The sequence below is a fragment of the Idiotropiscis lumnitzeri genome, chromosome 4 (genome assembly GCF_059441095.1).
Source record: "Idiotropiscis lumnitzeri isolate Australia: NSW breed Sydney's pygmy pipehorse chromosome 4, RoL_Ilum_1.0, whole genome shotgun sequence".
In the NCBI taxonomy this organism is placed as follows: domain Eukaryota; kingdom Metazoa; phylum Chordata; class Actinopteri; order Syngnathiformes; family Syngnathidae; genus Idiotropiscis; species Idiotropiscis lumnitzeri.
Window position 1 is genome coordinate 20,601,270 of NC_142394.1, and position 16,222 is coordinate 20,617,491.

At 39.1% G+C, this 16,222-nt stretch overlaps 3 protein-coding genes across 10 annotated transcripts in view; 1 reads left to right on the forward strand and 2 right to left on the reverse strand.

Annotated features, from left to right (window-relative positions):
* The window catches only part of LOC148338509 (LIM and calponin homology domains-containing protein 1-like), a 47,454-nt gene extending 44,549 nt beyond the window's left edge, over nt 1-2,905 (reverse strand). For 2 of the 4 annotated variants that reach the window (XM_088292519.1, XM_088292520.1), the window contains exon 1: nt 2,536-2,894. In XM_088292519.1, the coding sequence (XP_088148645.1) occupies nt 2,536-2,625 (90 nt within the window). In that variant the 5' untranslated portion in view covers nt 2,626-2,894. Of the gene's footprint in view, nt 1-2,535 lie in introns of all 4 variants that reach the window. The other 2 variants (XM_088292518.1, XM_088292523.1) reach the window with 2 other exon arrangements.
* LOC148338510 (transmembrane O-methyltransferase-like) lies at nt 2,849-7,649 on the forward strand. Of its 5 annotated transcripts, none has more exons than XM_088292526.1 (5): nt 3,922-4,328; nt 4,796-4,947; nt 5,692-5,991; nt 6,511-6,707; nt 6,846-7,649. In XM_088292526.1, exons 2-5 carry the CDS (start codon nt 4,899-4,901, stop codon nt 7,161-7,163), a joined length of 864 nt encoding a protein of 287 aa, XP_088148652.1. In that variant the 5' UTR covers nt 3,922-4,328; nt 4,796-4,898; the 3' UTR covers nt 7,164-7,649. The 5 variants fall into 5 exon arrangements, with proteins under 5 accessions (XP_088148654.1, XP_088148656.1, XP_088148652.1 ...); XM_088292525.1 differs by having other exon boundaries at nt 3,931-4,328; nt 6,840-7,648; XM_088292528.1 differs by lacking the exons at nt 3,922-4,328; nt 4,796-4,947 and adding an exon at nt 2,849-2,896 and having other exon boundaries at nt 6,840-7,649.
* A 448-nt stretch (nt 7,650-8,097) lies between these two features.
* Nucleotides 8,098-11,362, reverse strand: LOC148338511 (cathepsin Z-like). The gene is made up of 6 exons (XM_088292524.1): nt 11,195-11,362; nt 10,536-10,699; nt 9,992-10,171; nt 8,923-9,073; nt 8,357-8,519; nt 8,098-8,291 (listed from the first exon to the last, which is right to left on the reverse strand). Exons 1-6 carry the CDS (start codon nt 11,314-11,316, stop codon nt 8,169-8,171), a joined length of 903 nt encoding a protein of 300 aa, XP_088148650.1. The 5' UTR covers nt 11,317-11,362; the 3' UTR covers nt 8,098-8,168.
* Nucleotides 11,363-16,222: the final 4,860 nt, after the last annotated feature.

The window sequence follows — 16,222 nt, forward strand, 5'->3', positions numbered from 1 at the left end:
CATGGCTGATTCATTTGGTTACTGTTTCAAACTTGGATTATTGCTACGACTGCATTTTCGTGTCTGAGAGAGAAGTGGTTGAATGAAGACAGAATTTCTAACAGTAGATGAAGAAAAAGATGTCAGGTGCTAAAAAATATGGCAAAAAGCAGCCTAGTTGACCATGATATTTTATTATTGCATTTTTGCTGAATAATTTTAAAACATTTTTTGTAAAATAGTTTTGTTTGGATTTTATTCAATATTTTGGAGTGTTTTTTTATATTATGTATTAGTCTATTTTTTTTTAGTTTTTGTACTTCTCTTTTCTCAATTTTTGTGACTAGTGTATGTATTTGTATAATAATTGGTGTTCTTAAATAGTTTATATTAGTTTCTAATATTTGGTTGATATTTTTTCATCCAATATTGTGGTGGCTTTGTATTATTTTCTAATATTTTTTGTCCCATACTTGTATTACTTTTAAATATTTTAGTTTTCATATAGTATTTATTTTTTATGTACTTATTTTGTATTGAGTCCAAATGCCTTGTCTAGTGTGTTTAGTGTTTTTTTTGTTTGTTTTGTTTTTTTCCAGAATCAATCGCTAACGATGTTGACAATGAAAAATGGGGCCCCAAATTTTCATCAGTGCCGCTACTGGATGAACACGCACTTCCTTATCAGATGTATGACAAAAATGCTATTTAAAACAGGGACAAAATATGTGCTCAAGCACCACTCACGAGCGGTTCAGTTAATAGATGGGTTGATATAAAAAAAAAAAAAAAAAAAACTTGATGCATTTTGTTTAAGCAATATTGTGATATTGATAGCATGATCAATTTGATCAATGAGATAGTATGCGTGGAGGCAAGTCGGGGGGCTTACCCGGCTAGAAAAAAAGAGGCCTTCAAATACCTAGCTGTGGCCCCACTGTATTCGACTCAATCACTGAAATGAGGCATTTATTAGATATGCCAGCCTTTGTTTCACCTCACAAAGCTGCGACTGCATTCCACCCAACAACAACAACAACAAAAACAGATAGCAAACCATTCATCAGAGTTTTTATTCTGTGGACTGACTGAGTGGTCCAACAAGTCAAAAGCGATGAGTTGCTGTCACTGAAATTCTCCCCAGTGGGAAACAAAACGGCGCTTGTGTGCTGATTGTTGGCCTGGCAATGAGGCAAAAATCCATTCCACATGATGCGCTCATTGTTTCTGCTGGCACACTTCAAATATGGATCATATCTCGTTATCGTGGAGCTGCGTCGCTCATTTTTGCTCCAATCGGGGATTATTTAAAAGCAGTGGAGCACAAACTTCAGGTCCTGGCCCAAATTGCGGTCAATTTTTTGGGGTCACCAAGTTTTCTGATTCAAATTTGTCCAGTGTGGTCTTCATCATTAATTTCCATGTAAATGACGTCAGTAAATACATTTAGATATTGCAACATTGTGCACAGGTTTTCTCCCAATGTTTCGATAATCACATAACCGCTTTATCATGTTATTTCTGTCACCGTTGGCAAACTATTGCAATATAATGTATTAATATCTCTCAAACCAGCATAAAAACCGTCCATTTTGTTTCAGCAAACAGCAAAAAATAGTTGCAACACCGTCGAGCATTGAGCAGATAGCCATCTGTGTTTTAATAAACCAACTGCTAAATGTTAAAATATTGCGACTAAACCTGTAGTGATCCCTCCCCAATACACCAACATATTGATTTTAGCCGACATCCAAGTTTGGGCGCTGTTGAAGTTCTCCTCTATAGCGTGATCATCATTGTTTATCTATATATGCCAGTGACAGGCAGAACAATAACTTGCTGTTTAACTAGATGGCAGAAGGTACAATTAACCTGCTTTTCCACCTGTCATACAGAACTGAACAACAACTTGGTGTTCCATGAATTAATTCTTAGATAAGCGCATCATTTTTCCGTACTGATTTCATGACATTAATAACAGACTTCCAAGCACATTTAGGAAAGGACTAATTGCAATATTAAGCCACCTGACTGCATTTTTTTTACCCATATCAGAATTTTGCCACAGCAAGCAAAACCATTGTAATTGTTACAATAGAACCATACGGTGTAAATGGAGCATTGATGCTGCATCGTTGTGAAAAAAAGTCTGTCAAGAGTAATAAAGTCGACTTACTGTACTTATGGTGGGTCCCAAAGGCGAAATTAACTTGTGTATGCACCTGTTGCCATTCATGCAAAATAATCGTTGTGTTCAAGTAAACAACACCAGGTTTAACACTCGGTTAATGTGTGAGTACATTTAAACGAGATCATCATTACTTCTATGTTAAATACTACTTTTAACAATAGTTTTTTTAAATGTAAAATGTGAGTTATTCCCTCAATAAAGGTTCGAATATACGACTTTTATTAAACGAATGTCATCGCACGTCACCTTTCAACAGGTGACGAGGCGCTGTATATGTTGCAAGACAAAGGGGTGCAAATTACAAACAAAACATCAAACAATATGCACCATACGACACCTCGCCTTCTGGCGAACGAGCAGCTCACCTCAATCCATTTCTGCGCCTCCCGGAAAGCGGACGCGGTCACCGGCTGATGCTGATGCGACTGTCCGGTGTATGCCACCGGACTTGCCATACCCAAGCGTGGTTCAGACAGTTCTGCCACAAAATACAACAAAAAAAATGAATTGAAGCTGATCGCGAGCGCCGTTAGTCCAAGTTGGTCGGCCTCCGGTGGTTATGTCGCAGTAGCAGTACCGGCGAGACAGTCGAGCCACGGTGGCTCCCCTCCGGTTGAGCTCCACAGAAACTGTGACGGCGGACCGGGCGGGCTGCGGAGGAGGAGAAGGAGGAGAGGAGGGGGGGGGCTAGCACAAAGCTCGCTCTGATCATCTACACTGATTCCGGTAGGGACGCTCACTAACTAAACATAAAATAAAGGAACACGCAGGTGGCCATTTTATGACCCTCCCTCTTGGTGGCGTGACGTTTAAAGACATTAATTCGCAATGGGTGTTCATGGACAGGTTAATGTCTTTAGAACGTGTAACATGAATATTTATCGTGTGCTCTTGCGATAAATCTTAAAAAAAGAGCTCATATAAGAAGGTTTTCGGATGCAAAGGAACTATGGAATCAACAGTCCAGTCCATCCAAATCAATCCAAGACGATTGGCTCAAGATGGTCACCTGGGGTCCGCAGCTGATTAATTATTTAAGTTTTTTTTTTTTAAATAATACAAAATGTAGTTTTAAATTATTTTATTGTAATATTCAACCAGATTTTATACATCATATATAGTTTAAAAACATCATAAAGTTTTATATCTCTCAATACACGTGGTCAAAAACAACACGCTCTCATTGGTGTGTAAACCGTAAGGTGGTCGGGGCTACTTCGACCTCTTGTACGGCATTCGCTTTTTTTTCTTCTTTTGTAAAAATTATTTATTCAAGAAAATAACAAGTAGGTACTGCATTATGTTTTATTTGTTATTTACTTTCAAATGACGTAAGTAGCTTGCGTGTTTTCTTGTAATATTGAACAGTCGTGAGTGTGTAGGTCAAGTCTAAATATTCTAATATTGTATTTTGATACTATTAGCTTTTCAATTTCTTTTTTGTCTTGGGAGTTTTTATTAAAATAGTGAATTGAGGAAGAATAAAGAAATTATTTTCGGTGATGTCTTACCACGTGATCGAAAGACACGCTCTCATTGGCTCCTGCCGCAAAGTTGGTGGGGATAGTTACATGAGATTTTCTTTTATGGGTATAATCAGATGAACTGGAACCAACAAGAGATGACTGACACGTACATTTTATGGTACATTTAATAGGTTAATTCTCTACATGCAATGGCAGCACATGTTCGGTTCAGCTTTACTGTGTAGAAGGAAGTGGGTCATTGTTTGCGTCAAAATCACGATTTTACCGGAGTGTTGCAATCATGTTCAGAGGCTGTCGTAATTTGGTTACTGTTATTAAAAGTTGAAGCAATGCTCTTATTGTGAAGGAAAAACGGATTTACCGGACTACTATGGCCTCTTTTCCGGCTAACTTTATGCAGGCGGATTGATGGGACGCTGCAGTGTCCAAACTACGACAATCAATAAGACTTCTTCATAAATATACGAAAGTGTACGTTACGTGTGCAAATACGTAATTGTTGATTATTTGATTTTATTAAGGTGCCCAATGGTGTCCATGCCCCACAAAGCGTCCTGGATATCAGCAACAGTCAAGTAGTTGACTTCGTTTGCGCGTGCGTGTTTGTGTGATTTTGGTTTGATTTGCTAGTCAGCTGCATCTGTGCCTGACAGGATTCTGCACTTACCTTAGTGAGTACTGCATCACTCCTATTTTACAGCTTTTAATTTTTTTACCCAAGATGTTTTATAATTGTATTACTCATTAGTTATGAAGTGTGCAAATGTGTTAGTTTAAAACAAAAACAATATTCTAGTTTAACAACAATCTCTGACAATATATCCAATATAAAAAACAAAGTGGTAATATTTAAAGAATATACTAATTTAATCAAATATGTTGGTAACCAGTTCAGGGTGTACCACCGCTTACTGCCCAAAGACAGCTGTAATAGTCTTTAGCATGCCAGTGACTCTTTTGAGGATGCATGGATGGATGGGGACAGATTTGTCTTTGGTCCAATTCCAATACCACCTTTCTTTGTGTGGGCCCCATGTTGGAAAATGTTGGGTTCACAAGTTTGTGACAACCATGTTCCTCCATTTATTTATTATTTTTCGACAATAATTCTGAACATGTTCATGTGTACCTATTACAGTATTTGATCAATGGCAAACTAGATAGAGTAGTAAAGGTAATTGGACACCTGAGACAGCTACAAGGTCCTTTGAACCCGGAAGTCCGTAGACGGTGTGCAGTTTATGGTGTCAGATATCGCTGGAACTGTCCCTGATGTCCTTTGTGTTACAGGTGAGTAAAAGTGCCAGAATAATCGGTATACCTTGCAATACTGTTAGTAGTTAAGACTTGGGATCCTTCAGTAATGTAATTATTACGTGGAATGCAGGTTTTGAGCACATTTGTGAACGAGTACATATATTAAATGGTGACGCATGTCTGGTTTAGAATGTAAAAAGGCGGATACCATTATTCGTCGATAGAGGGAGCCAAAGATTAACTTGAGTCAAATAACCTGTCCAATGCATTAAATCCGTTTTCATCTAGTGTTGTTCATCATTTTCAAATTACTACGTGTTACGTCTAAAATCAAATTATACATTGCATTTTCTGGACCTTTACTGCCATTTCAGACCTATCTACATCGTCAAATGTTCCTTAAAAAAAAAAATCTTACCTCGTCATATACTGGGTCAGGGTTGGGCAACTCCGGTCTTAACATAATAATTAAACAGTTTCGGCATAATAATTTCAGTCATCACAGCTCCTTTTGGTGTGCACGACATGGCCACCAAGGGGTAATATACTGTAATGCGGACAAATAAAGACTTTCAACTACTGTAAGTGACTCAAATGATTTGCTCCAAGTTATGTTTTTGCAGAGGATAAAGAATAGATGCCTGTGAGTATTGTTAGATTGACTTGCTAAATTGTATGATTATAAAAAAAATATAATAAAATCTTTACACACTATACACAAGTGATTAAAATGTCAATTTTCTGCAATATATCCTGCCATAATTAATTCCTTTGCAGGTTTTGGAGACTCAAAAACGTTGCAAAGTACCGTCAGAATGGCCTCTTTGTTGATGATCGCATCCTTGCCGCTACTTCCTGCTGTCATGCTGGAGTTAGGGCACCGTCGCGCCCAAGTGGCTCAGTTGTTTCGCCGTGCACTGGCTTGGACGCTGCGGCTGCTGCGAGGACGCGCTTGCGCCAAGAGCACACACGCCTTCGTCTTCTCCCGTTGCATCCACGGCAACGCCGGCAGCGTCCTGGAAACCTTTGACGTCTACGCAGAGACGCACGCCTCTGCTGCGGTTGGCTCGCAGATTGGTCAGTATGCGCCTATTCAGATTTAAACAGTGTTCCGTTGAGAACTATGCTGTGTCACTTTTAACAAATGCCAAGTCTTGGGATTGAACAGAGCAACTCCACTTTTTGGAGGTTTGATATTTTTGGCTTCACCTATTTGTAGATTTTGTGAAACCCATCCTCAGGTTTTCCCTAATTTACGGTATTTACTCATTCTGTAAAGCCCTAAAAGGTCACAAGATGTTTCCCGAATACTGGCTAATAGAAGTAGTAATTGGTGTTTTGAAAGTACACGGAAGTGGTCCATCTCGACAAAGACCAAGAACATTTTCAAGCCTCAACACATACATTGCGGTATCGACATTTTGACCCGCCCCCATTTTAATTTATATTATTGACGTCAATGGTTTTCTGACTACACGCTTCTCATCGATCTTGTAGAGAATTTTCAATTTTTTAGAAGGGTCTATGACCTAAGACAAAATAAGGTCAAACTACTCACCTGGAAAAAATAAAGCCAATTGTCTTTAATCACTTCAGGCTTGGCTTTGGACGAGGTGGTCCGGCGTGTGCGTCCTTCTAATGTGCTGGAACTGGGCATGCACTGCGGCTACAGCTCAGTGCTCCTGTTGCGTCTGCTTCCCCCTGATGGAAGGCTCCTCACGGTGGAGCAGGACCCGGTGGTGGCCGACCTAGGGGAGGAGATCATCCTGGTGGCCGGCTTCAAACACACTCAGGTATAGAGAAGTCATTAAAATTGTGCAGGTCAAAAAAAGACTAGACCTTTATTCCTCCAAAGGTTGAAATAAGAGTATTTTAAACCCAGCAAAAATTGTGCAATAAATTGGAGTAAAATCTGAACTATGTAGTTCCAGGTGTTGACAGGCAGCTCCGGCGAGACCATTCCGACACTTCACACTCTTCTGGGACCAGCTTCAGGGACCAGTGGCAGCTTCAACCTGGTTTTCATGGACCATGACCCCCGGCAGTACCTTGTGGACCTGTTGGCTCTGGAGAGTCAGCGTCTGCTCTGCTCCTCAGGCTGCTCCATAGTTCTGATCATCAGGAACCAGAGAGACAAAAGTCTAGAGAACCTGAAAGAACTGACCCAAGCAAGACCGGATTGTTACAGCATTAAGTCGCAGGTTCACGGGATTGTGGAGCTCGCTTTTCAGGAAAGCAACACCAAATGACAATGATTCCCATGGGAACTGTTAATTTATCAAACTCTGATCCCAAAGCAATAAGTCTTACATGATCCCTAAAAATAAATTCTTTACAGAGTAGAGAAAAAAAATATGCAGTTGCATTGACTGAAGTTTCTCCAGAATTTCCACAGGTTTAACTTAGCACTACCCAGCATGCATCTTGCTTGAGACAACCTTTGCATCACTTGAACAAAGTGGACATCCAGTTTCATAGTTTTACATTCACCTCTTTGCAATTTTATGATAGGAACTTGCAGTCCTTTGCAAAAACAAAAACAAACTGCTAGTCTGGATTCATGCAACATGACAAGTTATTGTATTAAAGTGTTTTAATTTCAGACCGTTGCTGTCCAAACCCCCCCTCAAATTGTGTTCAACACAAACTTGATACAGGCCACCCACACATTGATTGCTTTGTCTTACAATTTCTTCACTCAACTGGGACTGAGGGGAAAAAAAAAAAAAAGAAAAAATTACAACTTAACAGATCACTTTTTCCAAGACTTCCACAGTGCTAGCAGTTTTAGGGATCATAGTTTGTGGCCAATTTAGTCTAAATAAAGGCAACTACAGTTTTGGGCACATTTTACTTAGCAGCCAAACTGTCCCTAAACCAATTACTGTAGTAAATTTAGCTATGGCTTAGGCACAGATTGCATCTTAAGGAGTTTCACATATCATAAATCTTAATATCCAAGTTGGGTGAATAGCCAAGCATAGAAAAGCGAATGTGCAGAAGGAGCATATTAAAACAGGCAAAAAAAAAAAAACCTATCGCAGTGAGCAATCAGATGCTCTCCTAACCCGCAAAATGTTTCACACCTTTTGTCTAGACCAGGCCGTCGCTGGTATTATTGGCATTTCAAGCCATTGTGACTCAAATCTGACTACATGATTTGAACGTCAAACAGCCACAAGCTTTCTATAACAACTTTATTTCCAGCGATCAGCAAAGTTCTAAATCTTTTATTTTTTTCCCCACCCCATGATCTAATATGATGTCGGTACAATGATATCCCCATACATGCAGTCTTCCTCCAAAGCCAGATTGTAGAGAGGTCCACTTCCTCCTTTGTAGGCACTGGTCACGATCCTAAGCCAACCCCTCTCACCCTGTAGGAAGATTCGAGTTAGACCCGAGATGCCAAACTGGTTTCTACCAACTTTTGTTGACTTACCCAAGGTTCCCCCCAGGAATTGCGTACGATCCAGTATTCCGTGCCATTTTCCACCCCCCAGCCGGCCACAGACACAATGTGGTTGATCACGGGATTCTGAACGTACTGCATGAACAAGCCGCCGGTGTAGAGGTCCAGTTTCTCCGTAGACATGATAGCACAGCTTTTTGAGGGGGAGAAGAAATGGTTCCGTCATAATTATGGGCGCACCTGAAAGTTTGTGAAATCAAGTCCTACATTTTGAAGGTCATCTGGAAAAAGGCTGGGTCAAACTAAAAAGGCAGACTTCCTGCATTTTCAAGCAAGCCATGCCTGAGGCTGAATGGGTCGGCTCAGGACATGCAGCTGCCCAGTGAAACGGTCTACATTTTATGAATTGGTGTTATAGAGAGAGCAATTTAACACCCATCTGTCTAATATACAATTTTGAAATTCGGTTAAAAAAAAAAAAAAGGGGGTCTTTTGACAAGTCTACATTTAAACAAGCGTCTTTTGGGAGTAATTGTACAACTCCACTTTAACTCAACGCAGCCTCCGAGGCTTTTTCCATAAGAAATGAACAGAACCTGATTGGGCCTCTTGTGTAGATTTCGGCCATCATGTTGTCCCGTCCCGTGATGACGCCATAGTCACCGACTCTCCACAGAGTGTAGTTCCGCACTTTGTCACACTTCCCAAAAGTCAGGCATGTACCGCATGCGTTGAAAGGATGACATTCTGCAGACAGAAAACAACCCTAGTTAACTAAAGATGAATGCAGAGTACGGCACAATGGTTGGGTCATGCATTTGGTACCATCGCTATTATAATTATAGAAACTATCAATACCAGACCAAAGAGTAAGCGTGCCATACAAGTGTTCAAAATCAAATCTAACAAAAACCTCATAATTTTTGCTCTCAGAAAAGGATGATTACGAAAGATGAGAGCTCTGGCCCTTTGTGAGCCAATTAAAAAAAATAAACATGTTAAATCAGCCAAATTCCTAATGCATTGTAGTTTAAGTTACATGGGCCAGAACTTCTGAAGGTCCTGGAAAGATTTGATTGACATGTCTACAGATTACGCCCAAGTTTATAAATGTAGGTCACTGTATCTGATAGCATGTATTGCGGTACTTTTACTATTACAGTACTTTTACCATTGCAGTACTTTCATCATTGCAGTATTTTTCTATCGTTGCAGTACTTTTACTATTACAGTACTTTTACCATTGCAGTATTTTCTATCATGCAGTACTTTTCTATCATTTCAGTACTCTTACCATTACAGTACTTTTATCATTGCAATATTTTTATGATTGCAGTATTTTCAATCATTCAGTAGTTTTTATCATTACAGCGTTTCCCCCTCCGTATAATGGACAAACATTAGGAGTGTTTCCTTACACTTAGATACGTTTATACTGTGTATATTTGCATGCTTTTTCTGAATGTCTGCTGCTAATGTTATACATTAACGGCTACATTACGCCGCCGACTCTGTGTGATCTATATCTTTGCTGCTGTAACACCTCAAATTTCCCCATTGTGGGACTAATAAAGGACATCTTATCTTATCTTATCTTATGTAGGCCATCGGAGAAAGCCTTGCCGGCCCACCGTTCTTAATACACACATTAGCTGTGACGCTCACTCTGATCGATGGCCTGGTAGTTGTTGCAGGTCTCATCCGGGATGCCGTTTTTGTGAGCGTACTCCCACACGCCACCGTGGTCGCCGCCATGACAAGTGCCCGAGTCAGCACAGTCAAGCACGTGCTGGACCGACAAGTAGGCTGAAGGCCATGCTGCTCTCCGCTTGATGTTGATGCGATCTGAGAAGAAAATACTGTAGTGTCAAGAGTAAGACCTTTTCAGGTTCTCTTGGAGACAACATTTTTGAATAAAAGTACATTTTAAAGTATTTTAGTGACAATTTATTTTGTTTTTTTCCCCCAAAATTGCCAGTACTAGTGACAACCAATAATTACCACATAAAGATGCTTGTCAAATGAGCTTTCAGGGCTCATTTTAAATGCACTTTTTTATGGACAGAAGGAAGGGCTGTCATTCAAGAATTGTTGGTTACTTTGTGACTTAAAAAAAAAAAAAAACCTCTAGATGTAGTAAGAAAAAAAAAGACAGGCAAAACTAATGAACTCCAAAAGTATAAACTTGCTGACTGAAGGAACACTTCACCTGCCATAGAACTGGTGCTGCCATGGGCCCAGCAGGACCCGCAGTACTGGGGAATGTGCTGGTTCCGGGTAGCGCTGACGTAGTTGACGCCATTCACGTTTCGCCAATCCCACGTCTTCGGCAGCTGGACCAGGTTGAGGATTTCATGAGGCCGCGGAGCGGTTCTGTGAGAGAGATACTGGGATAGTGAATGTTATCAACAGGCATCGGTGGATTGTTCAGGAAATTTTACACACGAAAAAAAAAAAAAAAACTACTTAATGAAACATGCAACCACAAGTCCTAACGCAAATATGACAGTCCAACATACTTGCAATGCAAATGCACAATATGATTACTAAACAAAAGTAAATTTAGATTGCTGCCTAAAATAGACACGGTCAAATCAGTTTTTATAATTAGAAATTTATGAGGTTCTTTTCAAGGTTTACTTTTACATCCTCCACAGCTACAGCGAAGAGGACTTTTAAAAAAAAAAAAAAAAAAACCCTGAAGATGGCAGTTGATAAAACTTGTTGAGGTAAACCAAGAAACCTCATTGTCTTACAAAAAAAAAAAATTGAACATATAAAAGACAAACTCATCTACATCCCCTCATATACTCTTACCCCCCCTCCCCGAAATAATCAACCTGCAATAAACAATAAAAACAAACTCACTTGACTCCCCAGTCTGGTTTCCGAGGCACAGGCCGATAACAGTGCGGCCTCTTGCCAAAACTGCTTCCTGCCCAAACAGCAGGCCCGGCAAACAAAAGGACAAAACACAACAGCGGAGACATGTTGAATGAACACCAAGCCAAACCAGCCAGGTACAAATAGGTGTCTGAGAGGAGGAGGATCAGTGTGCCAATTTGGCTTAATTGGCATCAGCTGGGAGTCACACCCTGTCTGTCATTGGCCATGCTGAAAAAAAATAAATAAAAATTAAGGCAAGCATCTGTAGCTTCCCTTTTTTTTTTTTTTTTTAAACCTATGCTATTATTTAGGGCTAGCATGCGTCAAAGTTTGAGATTTGGATTAAATTGGTGATGCTAGGGCCTTATCATCACTGATTGTGGCTTTCATTATGTTTTTTGCTTTCAAGGAAACTATTGTCAATATTCATCAATTTCTTTTTATTTTTGTATTTCATTTGTACCATAGTACGGTTTAGCCACTTCTCCGCTCTGCATTACATTGGACTCGCCCACAAAGAAATGTAGTAACAAAAAACCTCCACTTGATGACGCTCATGCCTTGGCAAAACTGAGGCAAATTTATTTATTTTTTTACAAACGTCTAAAACCCAAGATGATGTCTCGTCTACTACTCATAAATGTTGTCACTCTGTGAGACTTTCACACATACACACAGCCGTTACTTACACCTAATAGATACAACTGGCATTAATAGACGTATGCATAAAGATTGACATAAACATGCATACATATATAAGCATGCATTCACATGTGAATATACACAAACGTATTTGCCTTGCATGCACATTAAATAAATATGTACGAATACATACAGTATAAATATACAGACATGAACATCAATTACACACAGACACAGACTTACTGACATCCACATAAACGACATATTTGCACACATATGGACATACAAAGCATGCACTTTGAATGCAAAATACAGTAAATGTATGTAATGACATTCGGATGTGTTTGTTTATGTATGTTATCGCCACTTACAGGACTGGAAGGAAGGATATCACTAGGCCTCAATGGATGCCTGCAACTGCAATCAACAATTAGAAATATTGTGTTTACGATTATACAGTATATTGCTACTGCATCGTGCAAGAAAATGTACCGCACATTCTTTTTTTCCATTTTTATATGGAGTCTAGTGACACACCTGCTGACAGAGGCCCTGGAAAACATCCTATACATGCATTAATAGAACTATTTATGGATACAGTTGAGGGAAAAAAATAAAGATGAACCGAGTGACCCTCAAATCTCGGCACTCCTCGTGACCTCCTGATAGAAAGGCTCGCTGGGTTTTCCTTTTTAATCTTGTGGAAAGATCTTACAACGTCAAGCAGCCGTGCCACCCACCTCTGATCCCCGTCTTAAACCTGCGCGCGCACACACATGCACACAAACGCGCACTCCCTGCGGAGCGAGGCAAGATGGGGAGAAAATAGACCTCCCACCACGCAGCATTTTAAGAGGGCTGAAACCTCTCGTAGTGTTCTCTCGGGGTTGAAGAGACCTCCTACGCTTGAACAAATTCTTTTCTGATTTGGGCGTCAGAAGCGGGATGTCTTCCATGTGTCATACGTTGGTGAAAATTGGACGAACACCTGTGCTGTCCTTGAACATTTTAATCATTCTACTGAACGCTGACCTCTGGTTAACAACACCGATAGCATTTTCAAGAAAACAACTCTAGAGATCTGATATCAGTTACTAACATCTTTTTGGGCGTCAGAAGTGGGTTATGTGGTGCAAATGGGACAAGGTACCACAATGCCTTTTGACATTTTTAGTCAGTTCCTTGTACTTTGAGCAATGGTTACCAACAATGATAGTCTTCTAGGGAAAAAAACTCAGAAGAAATGCACGATTAGCCATTATTTATTTATTTATTTTTTTATGGGAGAAGTGGGATGCCATGGGATGAAAATGAGATGAGTAAGCCTTCAACGTACACAACAAACAACATTTTGTTGACTTATTTTATCATTTGATATTTTCTCAAGGTTTGAAGATCCCTTGCCCTGCCCCTGTTGTCATGGTAACAGAAGCCGTGTTCACGAGACAGAATAATCGCTCCAAAATAATTTTGAGCTTTCCAGAGTATGAAAATGAATGTTATATTTTAGTTTGATTATATATATATATTTTTTACAATATAACAAAATAGTTTTTATCTTGTGTTTGTATTTTAACAGAATTTTTTTCAATCGGAGATGCTAGTACCTTTCTTGATTTTTTTTTTGCGTTGAGTCAGAATCTGACTTTTTTTTCTCTATCAAATCAGGATTTAATAATTATAATAATAATAATAATTATTATTATATCCTACATAATATAGTATTATATTTAGTAATATATATGAATTAAGGATTAAGTTCAGTAAAAGTAAAATCCGTATTACAATCTTCTATAGATCAAACTTGAAAAAAAATAGAATATCTCAAAAACTTGATGTGCTACAAAAAAGTATATATTTTTTTAAATATGTGTCAAAAATACTTTCAGCGATACAAATTGCTGCAGCGTTATTTATTGAGTCATTTCACCTGTTACAAAATGCAACATCTTGTCTAAAAATAAAAACAGCTGAAAAAGTTGAGTCACGGCACCCCCCCACCTTTTTTGTACAGGTTGGAAGTCGGGAACCGCTCCACTCGACCAATTAGTCGGCGCGATTGACAGGTGGTGGCTCAGAGGGCTCGGCCCTACATGGGGTCACCCGGGACGCTGTCTCAATTAAGCACACAGTTGCACATGGGAACCTGATCTGATATTTATAGAATAACACAGAAGAGGCTAACACCCGACACGGGGGTCATCGTCAGGTTGTTTGCAGCTGCTGCTCAGGGACAAGGAAAGTGCAAAGGGTGACCAAGTCCGGAGTTAAGATTTTCATGCTTGCTGAACTGAAGTTTTGTCTTGTACTCCCACAATTGAATTTGGCCAAATTAGCCCCAATCAGAAACAGGTATCCTTCACAGATGGGAAACGTTAAATTGACAAGCTTTTTTTGCCCAAGCCATCTAACGTGGTCGAGGCATGGCGTCAAAGGTTGATTATAATTGTGAGGTTTATCGGAAAGTTCGAAAAATCTAGCCTATGACACCACTTATCATCACCATCATAGGACACAACAAAAAATCTCAAATAGAGCTGGGTTTAAAAACAACACAAAAAAAACCGATTCATCTACTTAAATTGTATATCGGTTGCAAATGATTAAAACGTGTTAAACCAGGAGTGGGCAAACATTTTGATTGGCGGGCCACAATGGGTTCTGAAATTTGACAGAGGGGCTGGACCAGGAGCAGAGAGATGGATTGTTTTGGTAACCTCACCTCATCTGAGCAAAAAATACATTTAATCTTAAATGAAAGTGAACAAAAACATTCCAACAATATATAGTATTTAGAAAATAAAACATTAACAAGGGGTATTCATTAAATTTTTTTCCAGTTCGGCGGGCCGGATCAAAATGTTCAATGGGCCACATGTGGCCCCCTGGGCCGTAGTTTGCCCACGCCTGTGTTAAACCTTTCCTAAAAAATAAACAAATGTAGTTTAGCACATTTTATCATATGCAACTGAAAATTATGTACATTTTTCCCCAGTGAACTTTGAATTTGATTATTTCTAAATATGCTATCCTGGGTGATTCTAACCTTTCAAGTTTTGTTTTGCCTGACAGTAAATGTGTTTGATTATCAAGGAGGATTTGCGTAAGAAGAGAAAAAAAAAAAGCCCCGGCACTAGTGGACATGACAGCTTTACGTTTTACTGTAGTGTTTTAAGAATGAGTCAGTATCCGATGTGACCATCGTTGTTCCCCTTGTGCTTGCTTTCCTGTGCACTCTTTCTTTCCATTTCATTGTTTAATTTTTTTTGTGCAGGAACGTAAATAAATAACTAGATCACTGACTGTTGCCATTATTTATTCATTTGACTTTAATTAAGGAAAATGCACGGATAGCAAGAATAATCAGATTTTAAAATGGCTGATGATGTTAATTCTTTATAAACAATTTGTTGATTTGAGATGCAAAATTTCTGACTTTCATTGAAAAAAATAAGTAGAAAGAAGCTTATCCCCTTGCACGTCATTGGCAAAAAAACTAAAGTTGTCTTAAATAATGTTATTTGCGCCTTTACATTCACTTAGCACACCAAATGCCCTCCTGCCTCTTTGTGAATGCCAACTCCATCAATGAAGCAGGTGACACAATGACCACCGCCACACTGCCCAAACCCCCCTCAGGTATTTTTCTTTCTTCGCCCCCCCCCTTGCTACAGCATCCCTGTGGGAGGGCTGTGCACAAACCCAATGAAAAGCAAAAGGCATCCATATTTGGCAGCTCTTTTGTCTCCTCTGACAGCCGAGTGGGGAAAAAGCACCCCAGCCGCAATAATGAATTGGATTAGATGTGCAAGGTATTAGGAAGATGGAAGGCGTGGGCAGCAGTGGGGGCAGTGGGTGGTTTTTAATTTGGACTATGTTGTGTGGCTGATTAAAGTTGCAGTACATTAAAAAAATAAGAGCATGCAAGCAAAAGTTTTTTTTTTTTAAAGTGACAGTATGGGAAAATAACCGGAAGATGAATTCTTTATAGTTTGGCGTTCATTTTATTTATTTTTTTGTGTGTGTGTAGAATTATTCAACATGATTGGCTTGTTGTGCACATTACTTCCCCCTGCTGGATTGGAGTGCAATAATCTATAACGATAGAATAAAATGTACGTCGAGAAATACATTAATACAAATAAGAAAGGAAATAGGAAATTAAATAATAAATACAGTAATATAGTCATCTCGTTAGTTTGCTTATTTGATAAGTATAATTGCAAAACGGATATGGATTTTTCTAAGTATGATGCAAAATGTAAATTGTAGTTAAAATGAAAACTACAAATGACTTTGTTTCTTATTTGCTTTTTTAAAATTAAGTCTAAATGTAATTATAAATATTAAATATGAGTACAAGATAAA

Bases quoted from the DNA above. Each gene is read 5' to 3' on its own strand.
- LOC148338510 (XM_088292525.1), top strand. From the start codon at position 4,899: ATGGTGTCAGATATCGCTGGAACTGTCCCTGATGTCCTTTGTGTTACA. The intron at 5,992-6,510 runs GTCAGTATGCGC...TAATCACTTCAG, and splicing joins TGCGGTTGGCTCGCAGATTG to GCTTGGCTTTGGACGAGGTG. The intron at 6,708-6,839 runs GTATAGAGAAGT...TGAACTATGTAG, and splicing joins CCGGCTTCAAACACACTCAG to TTCCAGGTGTTGACAGGCAG.
- LOC148338511 (XM_088292524.1), bottom strand. From the start codon at position 11,316: ATGTCTCCGCTGTTGTGTTTTGTCCTTTTGTTTGCCGGGCCTGCTGTT. The intron at 10,172-10,535 runs GTGAAGTGTTCC...TTTTCTTCTCAG, and splicing joins CAGCACCAGTTCTATGGCAG to ATCGCATCAACATCAAGCGG. The intron at 9,074-9,991 runs GTGAGCGTCACA...TTCTGTCTGCAG, and splicing joins CTACCAGGCCATCGATCAGA to AATGTCATCCTTTCAACGCA.